At 35.8% G+C, this 20,736-nt stretch overlaps 1 protein-coding gene across 3 annotated transcripts in view; it reads right to left on the reverse strand.

Annotated features, from left to right (window-relative positions):
* Positions 1-20,736, reverse strand: part of myo10 (myosin X) — a 112,641-nt gene that overhangs the window by 18,630 nt on the left and 73,275 nt on the right. For 2 of the 3 annotated variants that reach the window (XM_087241252.1, XM_087241254.1), the window contains exons 15-26: positions 19,780-19,848; positions 18,354-18,436; positions 18,012-18,120; positions 13,997-14,077; positions 7,137-7,261; positions 6,634-6,748; positions 5,442-5,548; positions 5,125-5,349; positions 4,977-5,019; positions 3,734-4,654; positions 2,504-2,624; positions 1,278-1,521 (exon numbers count right to left, since the gene is read on the reverse strand). In XM_087241252.1, the coding sequence (XP_087097378.1) occupies positions 1,278-1,521; positions 2,504-2,624; positions 3,734-4,654; positions 4,977-5,019; positions 5,125-5,349; positions 5,442-5,548; positions 6,634-6,748; positions 7,137-7,261; positions 13,997-14,077; positions 18,012-18,120; positions 18,354-18,436; positions 19,780-19,848 (2,243 nt within the window). Of the gene's footprint in view, positions 1-1,277; positions 1,522-2,503; positions 2,625-3,733; positions 4,655-4,976; positions 5,020-5,124; positions 5,350-5,441; positions 5,549-6,633; positions 6,749-7,136; positions 7,262-10,615; positions 10,703-13,996; positions 14,078-18,011; positions 18,121-18,353; positions 18,437-19,779; positions 19,849-20,736 lie in introns of those variants that run through there. The other variant, XM_087241253.1, reaches the window with a different exon arrangement.

The raw sequence follows: 20,736 nt of genomic DNA on the forward strand, positions 1-20,736 counted from the left end.
GTATACATTTGTTTTTTCTTTCTTAACAATGCAATTCTGACATGAGACCAAGACACGCTGAGCTGATGGTCAGCTATTGGCTTTGCTCAGTAAATCAGCTAAGCTCTGATTGGCTTTTCAGCTAAATATAAGAGTGTGAGAACAAAAATTGAAGCAAAGAATCAAAGTAAACAACGCAGATCAAGAGGGAACACAAAAAAAGCTGGCTGTCATTTAATCTAATTCATTAACTATTTGCAACATGTGAAGTTTATTTATAAACTAATTTCAAGAGGAGCACGTGATTATTATTGAACATGGCTGATCCCACATTAACTAATGCATGATTCTGATATACCTACCTGAGCTCAAACTCCCCTCTTGCCCTACAAACGGGAGGGAGCTCATTCCCAGGACAGCATGCCAAACAAGCTTTATTATTAATCATCAGCTAAGTGTGAACTCTTGAAATATGGATTATAAAATTATCAGATATATTTGCATCGCTGTGTGTTGAGTGAGAAGTACTGTGAAAATGATATGCAAACACTTTGTTTGTCGACGTTGGCTTAATGTGTCCCAGGCTTTAAAGTCAAATGCAACTTATTTTTTCTTGAAAATACAGTAAACTCTGCTGTCTTTTAGTAGCTTTAAAATAAAATAAAAAACATAGCATAAAAAAGGTGTAAAACATTTTTACGGGCTGCAGATTAAAAAGAAAAAGATTTTTTAAAACAAATTTTGCCCATTTTCATTCAGTTTTTTTTCCTCTCACTTTGACTTATGTATTTGACATATATTGAAGGTTTTCATTTTATTTTATTTTAGCCAAGTTATGACTGCAATGCCTTGGATAGGGACTACTTTGGGTTTGTTAACAGGGTAAAAGTTTAATTCTGTACAGAGATACTGTATTCTATTCTGTATTTTGCTTAAGAATCAATATAACTGTTCAGCACTAAAACAAAGTTTGGCCTCCTTAAAAGTGTCAAGGCAGCAGATTAAAACAAACCAACAAACAAAAAATCTATCAGTCCCTTAAAATAGGCAAAGGGAAAGCATATGAAGTGTTTCAAATCTGCTATCAACACACTGAGGTTAGAGACTGGTGACAAAAATAACAATAAACTGATCACTATCAAATATACTGTGCTGCATGATTGCATTGATATACTGTAAATATTCTGCATCCATAACTTCTGCATCTAAACGGAAACTACTACAAATTCATATGCAATAAGGTCATCTGAAATTACCTTTTCAGTGCTAATGTTTCAATGAACTTTCTGTAGTCTTACTTAGCTTCGTGCATGTCCAGCATGCCTTTCATCCTCTCCTCGGTGTCATTCTCGTAGTAAATGAGTTTGCTCTGTCTCAGAACGAACCAGCGGCGCCTCCAGTTGCGGCGGGACAGTGTGGAGGAGCCTCCGCCCTTCTTCATCAGCCAGCCCTGTTTCAGAGCCTCCTGTCGGCTCCTGAACCACAGAAATGTCTCATCCTTCAGCACACACCAACGACGCTTCCATGAGTTCAACAAGCCACCTGCAACATGCACCATCACAAATAAATATCTGATTGCAGTTAACACTTGTTTCATTTCAAAACATACAGGACCATTTATGGTAGTTCTATTTAATCTACTAACCCTGCTAATGGTTCGATGTCAAGTTCATGGAGTATAGAGTGATAAAATATTCCATATACTAACAATTTAAAACAGTGGTCACCAAACTTGTCCCTGGAGGGCCGGTGTCCTGCAGATTTTAGCTCCAACCCTAATCAAATACACCTGAACAAGCATAATCAAGGTCTTACTAGGTATACTAGAAACACCCAGGCAGGTGTGGAGGCAAGTTGGAGCTAAACCCTGCAGCGACACCGGCCCTCCAGGACCGAAATTGGTGACCCCTGATTTAAAATAACGGTTTGTGCTTAAATTACTTAAAAAAAACCTTTTGAAACGATCTGCAATTTTGTTTATGATTTTATAAACTTTGTTTTCCGCATACAACAACTTTTAAGCAGTCCATTTATTTTTCACACGTGTAAACACTGGGTCAGTAGTTCCTCATACATCATGCGTTACCTTCACATGATCAAAGAGCTAGCGCAAGACAAGCTTTTGTGGTTAAAAAGTATTTTCAAAGAAAATGACAGATTGTTTCGCAAGGTGATACCCTTATTTCGTTAAAGATGCATTAAAACTGTCATTTGAAAGCCACATAAAAGTCCACTATATGAATTAAAAAAAACTTTCATTTCTTTTTAACTGAAGAAAACAAAGAAATGAACATCTTGACTGACTCAATACACATTATTTTAGTCTGGAAGTGAACTAATCCTTTAAAAAGTATAACATACAGTTTTACAAGAATCAACAAGACTAAGGCTGTTTTTGTACTTTTTAAAATTAATTAACTGCAAAAATGTTCAAATGAAAGTGATATGAATTTCTTGCAAGGGCTGTAATTAGACAAACAAAATAAAGGAGAGCTGCTGAGAGAAGAGTGGGCAGACTGTTTACCTTTAATATAAAGGAAACTGTGGAAGTATGGGAGAGTAACACAGCTGTAGACTGAGTCCCTCCGGTAAGACGATTCATCATCAGTGTCAAACCTGTCAAAGTCATCTTCACTGTCCTCAAACTGAGAGAGAGAGAAACACAGTTATAGAACATTATCAATCAAAGTTAAAAACTCACTCTTTTAAAAATGAGAGATGTCATTTACAACAGGGGATAGTTCACCCAAAACTGAAAATTCTGTCATTATTTGATCACTGTTAACTTCTGGCAAACCTGTTTGAGTTGCATTCTTCTGTTAAACCCAAATGAAGATAATTTGAAGAACTTTGGAGAACTAGCTATTGGCTACCATACTATTTTTCTTCCTACTACAGATACTGTATATAGTCACGAGCTACTGATTTCCACATTCTTCCAAATATCTTCTTTTGTGTTCATATAAGAATCTCTTAAGGGCAAGTAAATGATAAGTACATTTTATTTTTGGAATAAACTCTTTTTTTAATGGCTATCTGCTGTAAATCACGGTCATCATTGCTCACTATTTTTCAGAAAAAACCCATTAATACACTTATTTTTAGCGTAGATTTATGAAAACACATCTTTGCTTCATCATTTTAATGCCCCATTCATACTACGAGCGACAACAATCAGCAACAAGCGACTATTGATTACAATGGAGAGTGAGCAACTTTCAGCGACCTCTGGTACATGGGCGACAGTGGCTACTGCCGACCAGATGTGAGCATCTCAAGCAATGTGACAAAGTGGAGAATCAATCTACTTTATGCAAATGAACAGAGACTTTTGCAAGCAACAGGCAATAAGAGCATCAGTAGAGCTCACATGATCCTCTCTTAGCTCCTTTTGAAGCCTGCTATATTTTCTGTGCTGTAGACCTACACAGATCCGCGTTTGCAGGAGATAACCGAAATGATGGAAAACACACTTTTTTTTTCTTGTTCATCTCTGTAATTAAGCATTTTGTACTCGTTCCACTTATATTTTGTGCTTTCTCCAAACAAGGTTTATTTTCAGTGGCACGTAAACTTATTTTGCTCTTAGTGAATATCATCATAAACGTTACCTAAGCAACCTCAAGGTAGGAATGACCACTCGCAATTTCAATTGCCCCTCATGGCAACAAGCAGCTACAAAGTCACTGCAAGTGTGAAGGGAGCGTAGTGCAGTTCTCATTAACTATTCAGAACGTGTGTATGTAAAGCTCACCGAGGACTGTGGGCCATCTGAGCTGAATCGATACGCGCCTGAACTCACACTGGCACTTGTTGCCAACGAGCTGCGGTTCTCGCGTGACCAGATGTCATTATGAGGCGGGAGACTGGGCGGCCGCATGATCAGACCTCCTTCATCATAATCGTCCGCATCATAATCCGAGTCCTCATCGGGAGGGATAAGCTCCGTCTCCTCCTCCAGAACAGCATGAGAATAGGTGGAGCCACTGCTGGAGGGCGGAGCACGATAAACTGAGGGCATAATAAGGGGCAGGACTGGGGGCAGGGCCACGCGGTCATTAGCATAAGGATCCTCTTCTGATGAATCGTCGCTGGTTCTTATACCGCTGGTTCGCTGTCCATCAGAGTGACCATGTTCACTGGGGTTTGGAGAATCTTTAAACCCATCTTCGTCCACTCCCAGACCTTCATCCACTTCATCTTCTTCCCCTCTAGGGGAGCCCTGCTGTGATCCTCCAGATCCCCCGAGCGAGCTCTCGATGTTGCGAACGCACTCGTCGATTTCGTCGAAGTTGAGCGAGGTGAGGAACTGCTGCGCTGCTTTACAGGCCTCTTCCTCCAGCCTGCGCAGCTCCTGATCGCGCAGCCGTTGCAGACGATGCAGCGACTGTGTGGTCAGACTCTGCTCCTGGGCCTCTTTCTGGCGTCGCAGACCTTCAATCTCACGCTCCAGACGCAGGATTTCCTCCACCTGCGATGCTTGGTTTGTTTCTGCTTCGAACACTTCGTCAGACACCTGTTCTGCTAGCGATGTTTCTTCAATGGGGCTCTCGTGCGGGATGCTTTTTTGTGGACTATCCTCTGCTGTAATACTGTCTGGTGTGATGGTTTCAGGGAAGACAACTTGAGTCTGTTTGCTTTTTAGTTTTTCTTCTAATCTTCGAGCTTCTTCGGCCTGTGTAGACAACAGACTGTGTTAACAGACAGGCAGACACACAGATAGACAGACAGACAGAGATAGATAGATAGATAGATAGATAGATAGATAGATAGATAGATAGATAGATAGATAGATAGATAGATAGATAGATAGATAGATAGATAGATAGATAGATAGATAGATAGATAGATAGATAGATAGATAGATAGATAGATAGATAGATAGATAGATAGATAGATAGATAGATAGATAGGCAGACAGACAGACAGGCAAACAGACAACAGATAGACAGAAGATAGATGAAGACAGACAATAAATATATATATCATTCACTTACTGCTTGTGCTAAAAGCTCCAACTCCAACAAGCGATGTCTCTCTCTAACAATTAAAGCAGCAACATCAAGAAGATCAGAAACTTAGAAAGCATTATTATACAACAATCTAACTTTATTAATAAAGGCAACTTTCACACAAACTGCCCACCTCTCCAGTGCCTCCTGTTCTTCTCTGTGTCTCCTTTCTTCCTCTTCCCTCTTCCTCTTCTCCTCTAAAAGGTGAACATAGAGCCTTCGTGCCCTTTGACCTCTGAGCCTCTTCTGTAAGGTGACGGTGGCCCATCGCATTGTCTGAAAGCGTCGGCGCCAATATAGAGCACGGTAATTTTTCTGAATGACAACAATGCACAGCAACAGGCGTCTGTACTGCCTCCTGTGACCAGCAGAGAGCAAAAACACAGTGACTACATTAGAGTTTAGTACTTTAGTGTTTGTTTGTGTATATGCACGTGCCAGTGTGTTTACCGTGCTCTGTAGCCCAGTATATGAGCTTGGATAATTGATGCTGCTTTGAGAACTTCTGTTTCTCTTTGTTTTTCTAACCGCAGCTCCAAACTCTCTCTCATAAACACCTGCAAAATGAAAAGACAACAAATGCAGCCCATCATTCAAGCCTGATTACTGTTCTAGAAGTATATAAAAAAACTGGTGGCGAAGTACACAAATCAGGGACTGGAGTTAAGGTCCTTATGAATATTACTGTAGTAAAAGCCTCCATTTACAGCATTACTTAAAAATATTACTAAGAAAAAAATTACAAAAGCATTTTTTATGTACTTAAGTGTTAAACTTATTGATGTCTGTTGAATTTCCATGAAAATTGTGTTATCAAAAGATGTTGTACTCATAATTCATAATACTCAATCATGAGTGCGCGAGCAAATAAAACTTACACAGTGGGCTCTATTTTAATGATCTAAGCGCAGGGTCTAAAGCGCATGGTGCAAAAGCATTAGGGTGTGTCCGAATCCACTTTTGCTATTTTAAGGACAGAAAAAATGTGCTCTGCGCCCTGGCAGTGGTCTAACAGAGCTGTGTTTATTCTCTTAATGAGTTATGGGTGTGTTTTGAGCATAACGTGCATTAAAACAATCAGTCACATCTCCCATTCCCTTTAAGAGTCAGTTGCGCTGTGTCATGTTGCGTTTGCTATTACCATGGTGAACTTTGAAAGTGGAAAAACTGAACACTTCACTAATACATAAACAAGCAATATTAAAAACACATAATGTGTGTTAAAAAATGTACATTTTATGTAATCATAATAGATTATGTGCAACATCAGCGAAAATGCAAGATCAATAATTTAAATTACTGTAAAATTATGTTTAAAAAAAACAAAGATATATGTATATAAAAAAACTACAAAAAATCTATAATTGCGGTCTGGATTCATTGTTCCTTATTCAATTCAATTAATCTTTGTTTCTATAGCGCTTTTACATTGTAGATTGTGTCAAAGCAGCTTAACATAGAAGTTCTAGTAAACTGAAAATGTGTCAGTCCAGTTTTCAGAGTTCAGTTTAGTTCTTTAGTCTTAATCCAATACAACTTCATGCATAATAATTAGAAGAAGAAAAAAATAGCGAACAGCTGATTAAATTGTGTTGTAAAAAAGTTTTACAGTGAAGATCTAAAGAGCGTGATTGTTGCTTACTTTGTTTTTTCCCAGCTGCCATTCAGCACCGCTGTTGTCATAGAGCTGCAGCAGCAAGAGACTCCGCCCCTTAAGGTCCTCTGACAAAGCCAAAGCCCTCATCAACACATAGTACCTGACAAAAACACAACACAAAAGAGTGATTCAACTCATGCTGTTGCCAATAACACTTATTTTTTCCTTAAAACATTTTTTTAACTAAAAACTGCATTTATTCTAGCCAAAATAAAACAAATAAGACTTTCTCCAGAAGAAAAAATATTATAGGAAATACTGTGAAAAATTCTTTCCTCTGTTAAACATAATTTGGGAAATTTTTAAAAAAGAAAAAAAAATTCACAATTTTATGACTTCACCTGTATATTATAGCACTTACAACTTAATTATTGCTACATCAAGCTTTGCTTTTAAATATCCTGAACTGATAAACTGTAATAAATACTGTAGTGTGCTTTAGTTTTTACTTCAGTAAACTGAGAGCACACTGTCTTAGGCGTACAAACCTGGAACAGAAATCCTTAAACGTCCTCCTGATGGGAAACCCAGAACGTCTGATTTTCACTGTTTCCAACATCCCAGAATATCTGAGCTGATTGAGGACCACAGTCTGCTCAAACTGACCGGGCATCTGTGAAAAACAGAGACGGGGACATTTAAAAAAATAAAGAATGAAAAGTCAGATCTAAATTAGCCGCATTAATTCTGCTTTCAAATATAGCCGAGTAGAGTTTTGAGTGGACTCATTCTTCAAACACATTAAGTGGGTCATTATCACCCCCTCTCCCGATGACCTCTGACCCTGTGTGGGGGTGAGGTCGGAAACGGGGCGCTGTGATCCCCGCTTCTAAATGTCATCTCTTTGGAAGCAGGACTGAACCAGAGAAATTGGCGAATGAAAGTGAGATGAAGAGATGAGTGCTGAATGAGCTCTGTGAGAGCAAGGTCAGCACACATACACACACAACACACACACACAATCATTCATTCTAGTCAGTGGTACATTAACATACTGATACATGCAGCGAGAGTAACAGAAAGCAGACAGGATCAATGTCATTGAGCTTGATGGGGGAGGTGGATGTCTCTCTTTAATCGTATGCCAGCAAAACAAACACTAGCAACATGTTCAAGCGATGTTTTAAAAATGTCATTCCTAAGATGTTTGTTTTTACTTATTTTCTGTGAAACACTAATATTACAATAAAATGTGTCTCTGGGTTTTTTTCTTGAACACAATATACAGTTGAAGTCAAAATTATTAGCCATGTTAATTCTTTCCCCAATTTCTGTTTAACAGAGAAAATATTTTTTTCAACACATTTCTAAACATAATAGTTTTAATAACTCATTTCTAAAAACTGATTTATTTTATCTTTGCCTTGATGACAGTAAATAATATTTGACTAGACACTTCTATACAGCTTAAAGTGACATTTAAAGGCTTAACTAAGTTAATTAGGTTAACTATGCAGGTTATGGTATTTAGGCAAGTTATTGTAAACGATAGTTTGTTCTTTAGACTATTGAAAAATGAAATAGCTTAAAGGGGCTGATAATTTTGACCTTGAAATATTTTTTTTTAAAAATTAAAAGCTGCTTTTATTCTAGCCGAAATAAAACAAATAAGACTTTCTCCAGAAGAAAAAATATAATCAGACATACTGTGAAAATGTCCTTGCTCTGTTAAATATAATTTGGGAAATATTTGAAAAAGAAAAAAAAAAAAATCAAAGGGGGGATAATAATTCTGACTTCAGTTTTTTGTTTTAGACCCCACTGACATTCATTGTATGGGAAACTAAAAAACATATCTTCAAAATATCTTCTTTTACATTCTGTTTGGAATGTCAAGAGGGTGAGTAGATGATTTTAAAAATGTGATTTTAACTATTCTTTGAAATAATTACAATTTTGCAAACACTCTTCATTTATATTAACATACAGTTGAAGGAAAAATTTATATTAAGTAATCTGAACACAGTTAAAGATTAGAAAAAGGAATAAAATTTTACAGAATGGCTAATATTTTTCCTTTTGACTGATTATCTTTTTTGTAAATACAATAAAATGTTGGAGCCCATTGACTACTATTGTATACAGAAAACATTCTTCAAAATATCTCATTTTATGTTCATTTGGAATGTCAAGAGGCAAGAGTAGATGATTCCAGAAATCAGATTGTTCTTTGAACAATTTTTAAAAAATAAATTACAATTTGGCAAACACTTTTCATTAATATTAACAAAGCAAAACAATTATTATTAAGATATCAATTCTCCTACAAAGTTTTCCCAAAAAGTTTTCTTAACATATGTTACACATATTAATAACTAATTTCTTTTTTTATTATGAATATGATGACAGTACATAATATCTTAACAGTTATTTTGTAAAATACTAGTATTCTGCTAAAAGGGCCATTTAAAGGCTTAACTTAGTTTAATTAGGTTAAGTAAATAAGTCTGGTTAATTAGGCAAGATATTAGATAAATGCCAATCGAGAAAAAAAGGGCTAATCCTTTTTACCTGAAAAAATATCTATTAAAAAAAATGGAAAACTGCTTTTAATTCAGTCAAACTATATAAAACATGACTTTCTCTAGAATAAAAAATATAATCAGAAATACTGTGAAACATTCTTGCGCTGTTAAAAAGCACAGGAAAATATTTAACGAAAGATTTGAATTTCATTGGAGGGCTAATAAAGTTTTCCTTTAACTGTATATTCTTTAACTGTATATTATTGGACCATTGTATACAGAAAACATTATTCTTTTATGTGTCGTTTGGAATATCAAGAGGATGAGTAGATGATTCTAGAAATCAGATTTTTCTTTGAACTATTCTTTAAAATTATTACAATTTGTCAAACACTCCTACTTTTTTTTTTATTTACCTCCAGCTGAAGGCAGAATTATTATTATGTTAATTATTTTTCAAAAAGTTTTTCCAACATATATTTACACATATTAGTTTTTATAATAAATTTCTTTGTTTTTGTCATGATGACAGTGCATAATATTTTCCTAGTTATTTTGCAAGATACTAGTATTTGGCTTAAAGTGCCATTTAAAGGGTTAACTTTAATTTTAATTAATTTAATATAGACAAGTTAAGTTAACTAGGCAAGGCATTAGATAAAAGCTGATAAAGAAAAGAAATCTTAAAAGGGCTAATAATAATAATAAAAAAAAAATGTAAAAACTGCTTTTATTCCAGCCAAACTATAAGAAATATGACTTTCCCTAGATTAAAAAAATAAAATAGGTAATGCTGTGAAAAATTCCTGTATATAATTTTTTTTGGTAAACACAATTAAAGCGTTGGACCCTATTGACTACAATTATATATGGGAAAACATTCTTCAAAATATCTCCTTTTATGACACAAAGATAAATATTAAATTGTCATTTACTTTAAATGTATATAATTTTTTGTAAACACAATAAAAGTGTTGAACCCCATTGTCTACCATTGAATTCAATTCTCTTCAATTCATCTTTATTTCTATAGCGCTTTTACAGTGTAGATTGTGTCAAAGCAGCTTCACATAGAAGTTCTAGTAAATTGAAACGGTATCAGTCCAGCTTTAAGTGTTGAAACCATTATATACAGAAAACATTCTTTAAAATATCTCCTTTTATGCTCTACATAAGAAAAAATAACGAAGACTTGAAATGACATAAAGATAAATACTGAATTTGTGATGTGATCATTATCTTATATTAACAAAATCCGAATTTTGTTAAAAGTTTTCTTCGATCTATTCTCAAATAAGCAAAACTCTAAGCATCCTCTTTATTTTCCAACAGGTAAATGTTCTCTGGCGACGCAGAAATACTAAAAACACCATGCTAAAACAGTAGTCAGGCATCTGGAGCAGCTCTTAACATCTGTCTAAACATCATTTCATCAGTCCTGCACCTCTACATCAACAAAGCAGCAGTCTGAGAGTTTACTTTAAAAACACATGAGGTCTTACTGTAGAGAAAAGTGTCCGTTCTCATGGTGTGTCCGTCAGCAGCTCTAAGTGAGTGAGTGTATGTCCACAACGAGCCAGTGATCAACTGGCCAGTTCACACACATACACACACTCTCTCACACTTTCTCCCTTATGCGCGCACACACACATACATCCATTCACACACTGCTGGTTACCATGGAGACCAGAGCCATGCTGGGCCAATTTGTGTTCAGAGGGGGAGGGGGGTGTCGGAGGGCAATGCATTGTGGGTAAAAAAGGGGGCAGAAGTCACCCCAGCTGTTTACATTCAAATAAAGTGGGAGACAGCGGACAGACAGACAGAGATGCAAAAGTAAATAAAACAACAGCCTGATAAACAGAAAGATGTTTTGATGATTTACATAATAGAGGGTTTTTGCAGGTTTCTTTAAATCAAATTGAAGACTTTTAAGACCCTTTTAAGATCAGTATGAATGAAATTTAAACTTATACAAAGCTAAACACTAAGGATTTTGTCTAATGGCCTGGTTACTTCTGTAATAGTTTTTTATTAATGGAAGATCACGTAAAGGGATGTGTTACTTTAGTTTTATTTCCCTGATTAGGGAATTTAATTTGGAGAATTTGCTGTAAAATGTCTAACATCTGTTGTAAATTGTATCTTTTTGCAATAAAAAAATATTTTATGAATAAATAAAAAAGTTGAATATAAACAAAGCTTTGGGATTATAGGTGATTGGATTTCAGCTAGAATGAGGATATTTGGACATAAGAAAATTAAGACATGTTTAAAATGATTTCAGACCCACATCAGAATATTTCAGTAAATTTAAGACTTTTTTTTAATTTAAGACATTTAGGACCCCATGGACAACCTGATAATTGTAAATGAGTTCATTAAATTGACAAAGTATAATTTTTTCAATAATTATAATAATCTACTTAAAACATAAAACACTAAAATAAAATATATTTTTGTTATTTATAATAAACATTAACAGAAACACACTTATTTGATCATCTCACTATAGTTGCCAAAGACACTTTAAAAGGTCACGAAAAACCAAAACACATTTTTTGAGATGTTGACAGTCATATACAGTTATTAGCCACCTTGATTTATTAGCTTCCCTGTCCCCCCCCCCCCCACCCCCCAACAACACATTTCAAAACATAAGAATTTTAATATCTCTTTTCTAATAACTGATTTATTTTATATTTGCCATGATGACAGTAAATAATATTTTAGATATTTTTCAAGACACTTCTATACAGCTTAAAGTGACATGTAAAGGTTTAACTAGGTTAATTAGATTAACTAGGCAGGTTAGGGTAATTAGGCAAGTTATTGTATAATGACCTTAAAATGGCTTTTTAAAAATTAAAAACTGCTTTTATTCTAGCAGAAATAAAACAAATAAGACTATCTCCAGAAAATTTCCTGTGAAATTTTTCCCGTGAAATTTTCGTTACTGTGAAAATTTCCTTGCTCTGTTAATCATCATTTGGGAAATATTTAAAAAAGAAGAAAAAACTCAAAGGCGGGCTAATAATTTTGACTTCAACTGTGTATGTGCCACGTTCCTAAAAACACTATTAGGACACATATATTTAGCTAACAAGTGAAAAAATTACCCGTTTAAAAATGTCACGGCGATGAGATCATTGTGTAAATTCCAGCGTGGAGATTGGCTGTCTGTACTGGCTGGTACAAAATGTCGTAATTAAGTTTTCAGCACATCTGTGCATTAATTCATAAGGAAGACTTGGTTCGAACTAATCAGTGCACTCTATTGTGAACAAGATGCAGCTTCATTAAAATGCATGATACAGTATAGCTTCGAAAACTCTTTTTACCTGTTACAGTGTTCAGAGAGACATTGCCAACCGTAATTCAAACAAGTAGAAAAAAAATTGGTTGGAGACATGGGTCGTCAGTGTTGCGTTTACAAATGTGCCTCAACGAAGGATTTGTTTCCATTTCCCCATGATGAGAGCACAGCTCGCGTGTGGATTTTTTTTTTCCAAAGAGCTTTTCCAATCTTGAAATGGTGAAATCCAGATGAAATGTTGATTGTCTTGTCTCTACGGATTTGTCTGATCAATGTTCTCTGTTTATGTTTATTCAGATGGCTAAGTTAGTTAGTATCATCAGCAGGACTCTTTCAGTTTTTAAAGACATACCTCAAAATGATTTCGTTACTAAGTTTACAGCAATATCACTACAATATTATGGACTGAAAATCCTCCACTTCCACACAGCTCTCATATCCGCTGTAAACACTGCTCTCCAAATCTCTGTTTATCTCCCCTGCGTTTGTGTTTGTATTGATGCTGTGAAAATCAGTGTGTATACGTAATAAAACTCCCCTTTTTATGCAAATCCTTCCCTTTTTCTTCACTTGACACTCCCACCTAAATAAAGCTGGGCTCAGCCACTTTCCTGACTTTTTTCAAACTAGAGGAGGTTGAAAACAACCTGCTGAGACAGGGGGGTTTCATGAACCTTTAAAGATAAAATAAAAACTAAAATATGCATCAGTGGATATATAAAACAAATACATAATAAAATTAAAAACAAAATCACTAAAACTTTCACTAAAATTTAAAAGAAAACAAAATCTATTAATAAAACAACATTACGCATTACATCTAAAAACAACCTTATACACTAAAATAATATTTGATAATTTTTTCTTCCATTTTCAAGAATTCACACATAAGTTATTGCAAATTAGTTAATTAATTTAGTAAATTATTTATTAAATGTGATAAAAAATGATAAAATCAATAGTCTATATTATTATTTATTATTATTTAATTTCTCTTCTGCATTTAAAAAAACACATAAACTTTACACTCTGTGCAGCTCTGAAATTGCATTTTGATTTACTTCAACAGATTTGCTAATGCGCTGAAATCTAAAAGCAAAAGCACAATGTCACAGAATTGATGTGTGCCATTGACACCTCTGCACTGACCTCTAACAACTGAACAAAGAGGTACAGATGAACACAAAACACACGCGCGGCCTGACATCTGCTGTAGAGTTAATAGGCAGTCGAATCAATGGCCTCGAGTGTAGAGCAGAATGAATGGAAAGCGTGAAGCGCATGTGTCTGCATCTCTCAGAGGAGTCTTACATCTCTGCACTGACTTCATGATGTCTAATCTCCTTCTGTCACTGAATACACAACCGTGCAAAAGAAGCACCGTTTGACAGTGTGTCTAATCGATGTGTGATTTATTATTAGGAGTCTGCACTTAAACTTGACGGTGTCAAAATAAACAAATCTACTTTGAACTGAAAATCAAATTCCAAAGCTAAATCTAATACAAAGACAAAGTTACACAACTTTACACAAAGCAGCGGATGTCTACTGTGTTTGCAGGACATACCTTGCTAATGTTGGGTTTAATGCAGCGTACAAAGAACGGATTGGAGGTACTAAGGGTGGACATCAGAGAGTGCAATGAATTCTGGGAAAGACAAAAAATACATACAGTAATCAGTTACAAACAGGTAGAAATATTTAACGCTCAATGCACCTAATATTCTAATCGCAGAAACAAACACCGTTGAAGTAACTGAAGTTACTGAAACTCTTCCATAGAACTAAAATTGTAAAAATGATTATTAAAAAAAAAAGTAAAAGTAAAAAAGTCTCTTTACATTTACAACAACTGCATAAAAAGTACATACTTTCTTACTAAACCATACAAAGAAATGGCTCTTATTATTCCTGTTTATTATTTGTATTAACTAACAACACAAAATAGGCTTCTATACCTTTTTTAATGAATTGAACATAGTAAAAAATCAGCTTTTATAATCACATTAGAAATTGTGGGTTGAAATGTAGAAATTACAAAAACATAAATAAAAACAGGTGAGGCAGTGCCGCAGTAGGTAGTGCTGTCGCCTCACAGCAAGAAGGTCGCTGGTTCAAACCTCGGCTCAGTTGGTGTTTCTGTGAGGAGTTTGCATGTTCTCCCTGACTTCGCATGGGTTTCCTCCGGGTGCTCCAGTTTCCCCCACAGTCCAAAGACATGCGGTACAGGTGAATTAGGTTGGCTAAATTGTCTGTAGTGTATGAGTGTGTGTGTGAATCTGGTGTGAATGTTTCCAGATGGGTTGCGGCTGGAAGGGCATCCGCTGCGTAAAAACTTGCTGAATAAGTTGGCAGTTCATTCCGCTGTGGCGACCTCGGGTTAATAATGGGACTAAGCCGACAAGAAAATGAATGAATGAATAAATAAAAACATTTTCGCGTTTTGTAAAGCCCTGGATATACTATAAACAGTATCGAAAAAGGAACTGAAATGACGCAATCTGTAAAAAAAATCTGTAAAAAACAAAGAAGTTTGTTTTATTGTTTGTTTATCAATCGTGATGACCACGCAATCGGTGGGTGTGTCCTGGAATTCCCCCTTCATTGTTGTGCTTCATATTTATGCAGTTCAGAGTCAGGCCCTGTTTACACTAATGTGTTTTCGTTTTAAAACGCATAAGTTTACGGTTACGCCATCCGTCCACACTAAGCCGGAGTTTTCGAGCGCCAAAAACGGAGCATTTCGAAAATGCTGGAGAGGCCGTTTTCATTCAGAAACGCAGCTGCTCCGTCTCAGTGTAGATGGGGGAAAATGGAGACATCTATAAATGGGGGCGGGGCTGTAGACATTCGCCTCTCTGATTGGGGCTTTTCCTCAGTATTAAGTAGCCTACACACACAGTTCAGTCTCGTATCCTCTCCCTTTAAGTTCAGACTTCGCAAGTTTGATATGGAAAACAGACCCTCGAGGACATGTCCGGTAAATCTTCAAAGGGAACAGTGTACTTTATAACCTTATTCACATCATCCTGGCAACGTTGTTTCACTTTCTCAACAATAAAATGAAAACATGATTTAAAGAACTGCCTATTTTTATTTTGATATTAGCAACTTAACAGACAGCAAAAATGCTGAGGCGTCATGCTGCATCTTCACTGTATGCATATTTATAATAAAACGGAGCCTATAAAACATCACTGATCCTTTCATTTTCATTGAAAATACGAAACGTATCCTCTGCTTTGCTGAATGTCAGTTTTAATAAACAGTAATAGCCATTATAAAAGTATAACGCACAATAAGTTTATATATTATAGGAAATCACAAGCGATCAGTCAATATACAGAATGTACGTAGTTAAATTAATTATTAACTTATCTTTGCGCTCAGCCAAAACACGTTACCTGTGAACCAATAATCGATTCAAAAGACCAAAGTCTGGGAATATGTCGTTAGGTATAGACAACAAGATTAATTAAATATCACGTTTAGCAAATATAGTGAGATTAGATACAGCAGGAAATACTTGATGTGCAGTCCGACATGCACAGCTCTCATCTGGGTAGAAATGCTGCAGCGCTTGCCCGAGAGTGTGTGTGTGGTCACGTAATATGCGTTTTCAGCGTTTCGGTGTGAACGGAGAGCAGTTCGGAAACGCTGGGTAAAACGCGAGTGTGGACGCGGATCGTTTTTATTCTAAAACACCGTTTTAAAACTAACACGCGCTAGTGTAAACGGGGCCTCAGACATGAGAAACACATCCAGCACAACAACACAAAGGCCGTGTACACATGCACATGGGTATTTTTATAAAGGAGAAGAAAAAACAGCACATATTCTTATGTCATGACAGCAAAAAAGGCTGGAAAAAAGAAAAAAGGAGTTCAGCCTGTTGTACCTGGAATTTTCAGCCTGGTCACAGCTTTCAAAAAGTTTTGGTTTTTAAAAATGATTTTCAGGGGCGGATTTAATTATTTTTAAGAGTTCACACTTAGCTGATGATTGGTAATAAAGATAGTTTGGCAGGCTGTCTCAGGAGAGAGCAGTAAGCTCATAAGATCCTCAAGCCCGGGGCTCCCTCCCGTTTGCAGGGCGAGAGGGGAGTTTGAGCTCAGGTAGATCTCGAGATTTTTATATATAACATTACATTGTTATATAATAATAATATTTCCCAGAGATGGGTTGTGGCTGGAAGGGCATCCGCTGCGTAAAAACTTGCTGGATAAGTTGGCGGTTCATTCCGCTGTGGCGACCCCGGATTAATAAAGGGACTAAGCTGACAAGAAAATGAATGAAGGAATGAATGAATGTTATATAATAGCTATATATAATAGTTCATAGGTATAATTTATACTTCTAGATATTTATTGGGGACCACCAGATTTCATGGGGCCCTAAGTGGCCGCGTAACCCACTTATTGGTTAAATCTGCCACTGCTGATTATGAAAATAACCGTGTTCAGGTGGACAGGGCCTAAGTTAGTAACATCAATAAGCTGGAGAGTCGAGTAGAAGAGCTATATCTTCACATGTACTATCGCTTGCTTAAAAGATTTTAAAGAGTCCAAGACACCACACACCTGACGATCAGCACAATCATATCAAGTTCGAAACATTCAGATTTTTTTTAGTGTCTGTCTGTGGCAAATAGAAAGCAATGTGGCATGCCATGGTGGCGATTCTCACTGGAGAAGGCTGTTTGTCTTATATGAAACTGTTCTTCTGTCACAGCCGCCATTGTTGTTGTGTTTAGAATAACATTCAAGTGGTGTTACACATTTGCAATGCCCCCTACTGCTACGTGGGGCTGTGGAAAAGGTCTAAAAACAGTATACCACCACTCAGCCTTTTCTAACTTCTTTTTGGCCTCAAACGACAAAAAAGAACTTTGAAGTATACCGGGGCCTCAAGTGTGTCCCATTGGGCTAAAAAAATCTGTTCATACACAAAACACTTGGGCCAAATACAGGAAATAGGTCATGTAAGTAGACAAGCAGTCAAGTGGCTAGATGTGGGTATTTGTATGCTCCCAGTAAAGTGAAAGGTTACATGACAATGACAACAATAACATTATATAAAACAATGGTCTCAAACTCAAAATCCCTGGATGGCCACAGCTCTGCAGAGTTTAGCTCCAACCACCCTCGACTCACACCAGCTTAAAAGTTTTTAGTAGACTTGAACACATTTGAAATAGCTGCGTTTGATGAGGGTTGGAGCTGTGGCCCTGCAGGAATTGAGTTTGTAACCTGTGATATAAAACTATTCATTAGAGGCTACAAAGAAATCGCGTACATAAAAATAAGTACTTAGACAGGATTTGGGATGCAACTTTACACAAAAATTCTGCATTCTAAAGCATTGTTTCCCAACCCTGTTTCTAAAAGCACAGCAGCAGTCCACATTTTCAACCTCTTACTAATCAAACTTACCTGAATCTACACATCAGAACATTAGAAGAGACTCCAAAACCTGAAATTAATTGGTCAGATAAGGGAGACATCCAAAACATGTACTGTTGGTGTGCCTCCAGAAACAGGGTTGGGAAACGCTGTTCTAGTGCATTGCAGGAGTTTTCTTACCTTAAACTGAGAGCTAACTGTAGGTCTGCGATACTTTGATCCGCACTTGACCGTGTCCTGTCCGGTCCAGGCGTTCACTCGCTCAAACAGATCATACACAAAATCCAGCCTGAGAGAGCAGGAGCGTGTGAACAGATCATATCGTGGAGAACAGTTACATAACTATTTGCAAACACACACACACACACACACACACACACACACACACACACACACACACACACACACAAACACACACACACACACAAACACACAAACACACACAAACACACAAACACACACAAACACACAAACACACAAACACACACACACACACACACACACACACACACACACACACACCTGCTCTCCCTGAGTAAGTTGAGAACATCATCTCTGAAAGTGTCTCTGTTCTTCTCCAGGATTCCTCTGACATCATAAACGACCTGCAGACAAAAAGCAGGATGTTCACCTGAGACATGACACCTGGAACACTGATGTTGACCGCATTTTTGTTTATTATATTCAGTATAGCACAACATACGAGAACGCAACACAACGGTTTGTCATTTTAGCTGTAATTTTTCGCTGAAATGATGCCACATGGAAATAATTCAAAGGTTTAAGTAAATGCAAGAAAGTTGTTCAGAAAAAATCAGAAATTTTAAAAATGAAGTAGCACGAATTTAATAATAAAAAATATTACATTTTTTTACGGTTTACGGTGATACATTAATTAGCTGGTAATTAATAATAAAAATACTTCAATTGCTAATATATAATAATACAGATTTTTGACTATTTTCAGTGTATAATGCTTCTTAAATTAAATTAAAAAGATATTTAATACAATTTAATAAATATGACTTTATCTGTACTTAATATAAAATATTCACAAGAAAGATATTTATAAGTCCTAATTTACTTAAAAAATTGTATTAAGCTTTTTTGCTCTTGTAGTTAAATATGCAAAATGTATATGAAATTTAAATCCACATATAAAACTGTACTTATGAAACATCACATGTCTTATTTGCTATGATAACTATTTGTCATTTAGTTAAATAAAGGATGCATAAGATGTAACTTGAAATTGTTGTTAAAAGATGTTTAGAGATGCACATTTACTAACACATATAAAATAGCATACAGTTGCACTCAAGAGTTATTGAACCCACTTAGATTTTTTTTTCTTTTTTAAATATTTCACAAATTATGTTTAACAGAGCAAGGACATTTTCACATTATGTCTGATAATATTTTTTCTTCTGGAGAAAGTCTCCATTTGTTTTATTTCGGCTTGAATAAAACTAATAAAATAATAAAACAATTTTATGAAACATTTTAAGGTCAAAATTATTAGCCATTTTAAGCTGTATTTTATTTCGATAGTCTACAGAACAAACCATCGTCATACAATAACTTGCCTAATTGCCCCTACCTGCCTAGTTAACCTAATTAACCTATTTAAGCATTTAAATGTCACTTTAAGCTGTATAGAAGTGTCTTGAAAAATATCTAGTCAAATATTATTTACTGTCATCATGGCAAATATAAAATAAATAAGTTATTAGAAATGAGTTGTTAAATCTATTATGTTTAGAAATGTGCTGAAAAAAATCTTCAGTCCATTAAACAGAAACTGTGGGGGGGGGGACAATTCTGATTGCAACTGTATATGTACCTTGCTATTAGTATATGTAAAATACAATGGAATGTCTTACATTGCAAAATGCTGCTACAATAAAGAAATGAATAAATAAATAACACCAGTAGGCAGGCGTTGTACCTCTCCAGCGTAGTGCTTGATTCCAAACTGATGAACTGCAACTCGAGGTTTGATGTAGAACTGATTTCTCTGATGAAACGAAGAGAGAAACAGATCAGTGACTGTAGTTTCCATGCTCAAGGTCATTATTTATGCCCAAAATACATATCAGTGATAGGCTTTTTATTCTTAAACATTTGTTGGGCTTAATTATAAGTTGTTGTTTTATTTATCATCTCAAACTAATGATAAAATGTAAATTGGACATTTGGAATGGTGACAACTGAGAGTAAAACATGAACTTTTTACATCACAATTCTCAAAAACTAATATTAAATATAAATGTTATTAAGAACGAACAACACTGTTTTCTGTTTATTTGCATTGCATTTTATTCATTCTTCTGTTTTGAACCCTGCTAAACGTAAAACATTCACACAAACTACAAATCTGCCATGTTATGGACTACAGATCCCAGTCATGCAATACACACACAACCGGTTCCTGATCCTGACTGATTGCAAACACACAGCTGATGCTGCTCAAGTACTGATTACACACACATATATACAGCTCACTTTGAGACACTCATGGCTGAGTCTTGTCTACTGTTTTAGTGACACCACAACGCGTTTTCCTTTGTCTTGTTTTTCCGTGTTTTTGATCCTCGCCTTGTTTATTTGTTTAATCCTGTTTGCTGCCTGCCTTGTGATCATCTGCCTGTTTTTTTGACTACGACTCTGGATAACTGCTTGCCTAACCATACTAATAAACCTTCATTTGGACCTTCAGCCCTGTTGTCAGTGTCACATCCCTCGTTACAATGCATACATTAAAAGTATAGTTCACCCAATATTTTGTTTACTCATCCTCCATTTGTTCAAAACCTGTTTGAGTTTCTATCTTCTCTTGAATACGGAAGATTTGCTGAAAAATACTAGGGGAAAACTATGGATGTCAATAGCTGATTTTTTCCAA

The sequence above is a fragment of the Danio rerio genome, chromosome 2 (assembly GCF_052040795.2).
Source record: "Danio rerio strain M-AB ecotype USA chromosome 2, GRCz13ab, whole genome shotgun sequence".
Taxonomy (NCBI): domain Eukaryota; kingdom Metazoa; phylum Chordata; class Actinopteri; order Cypriniformes; family Danionidae; genus Danio; species Danio rerio.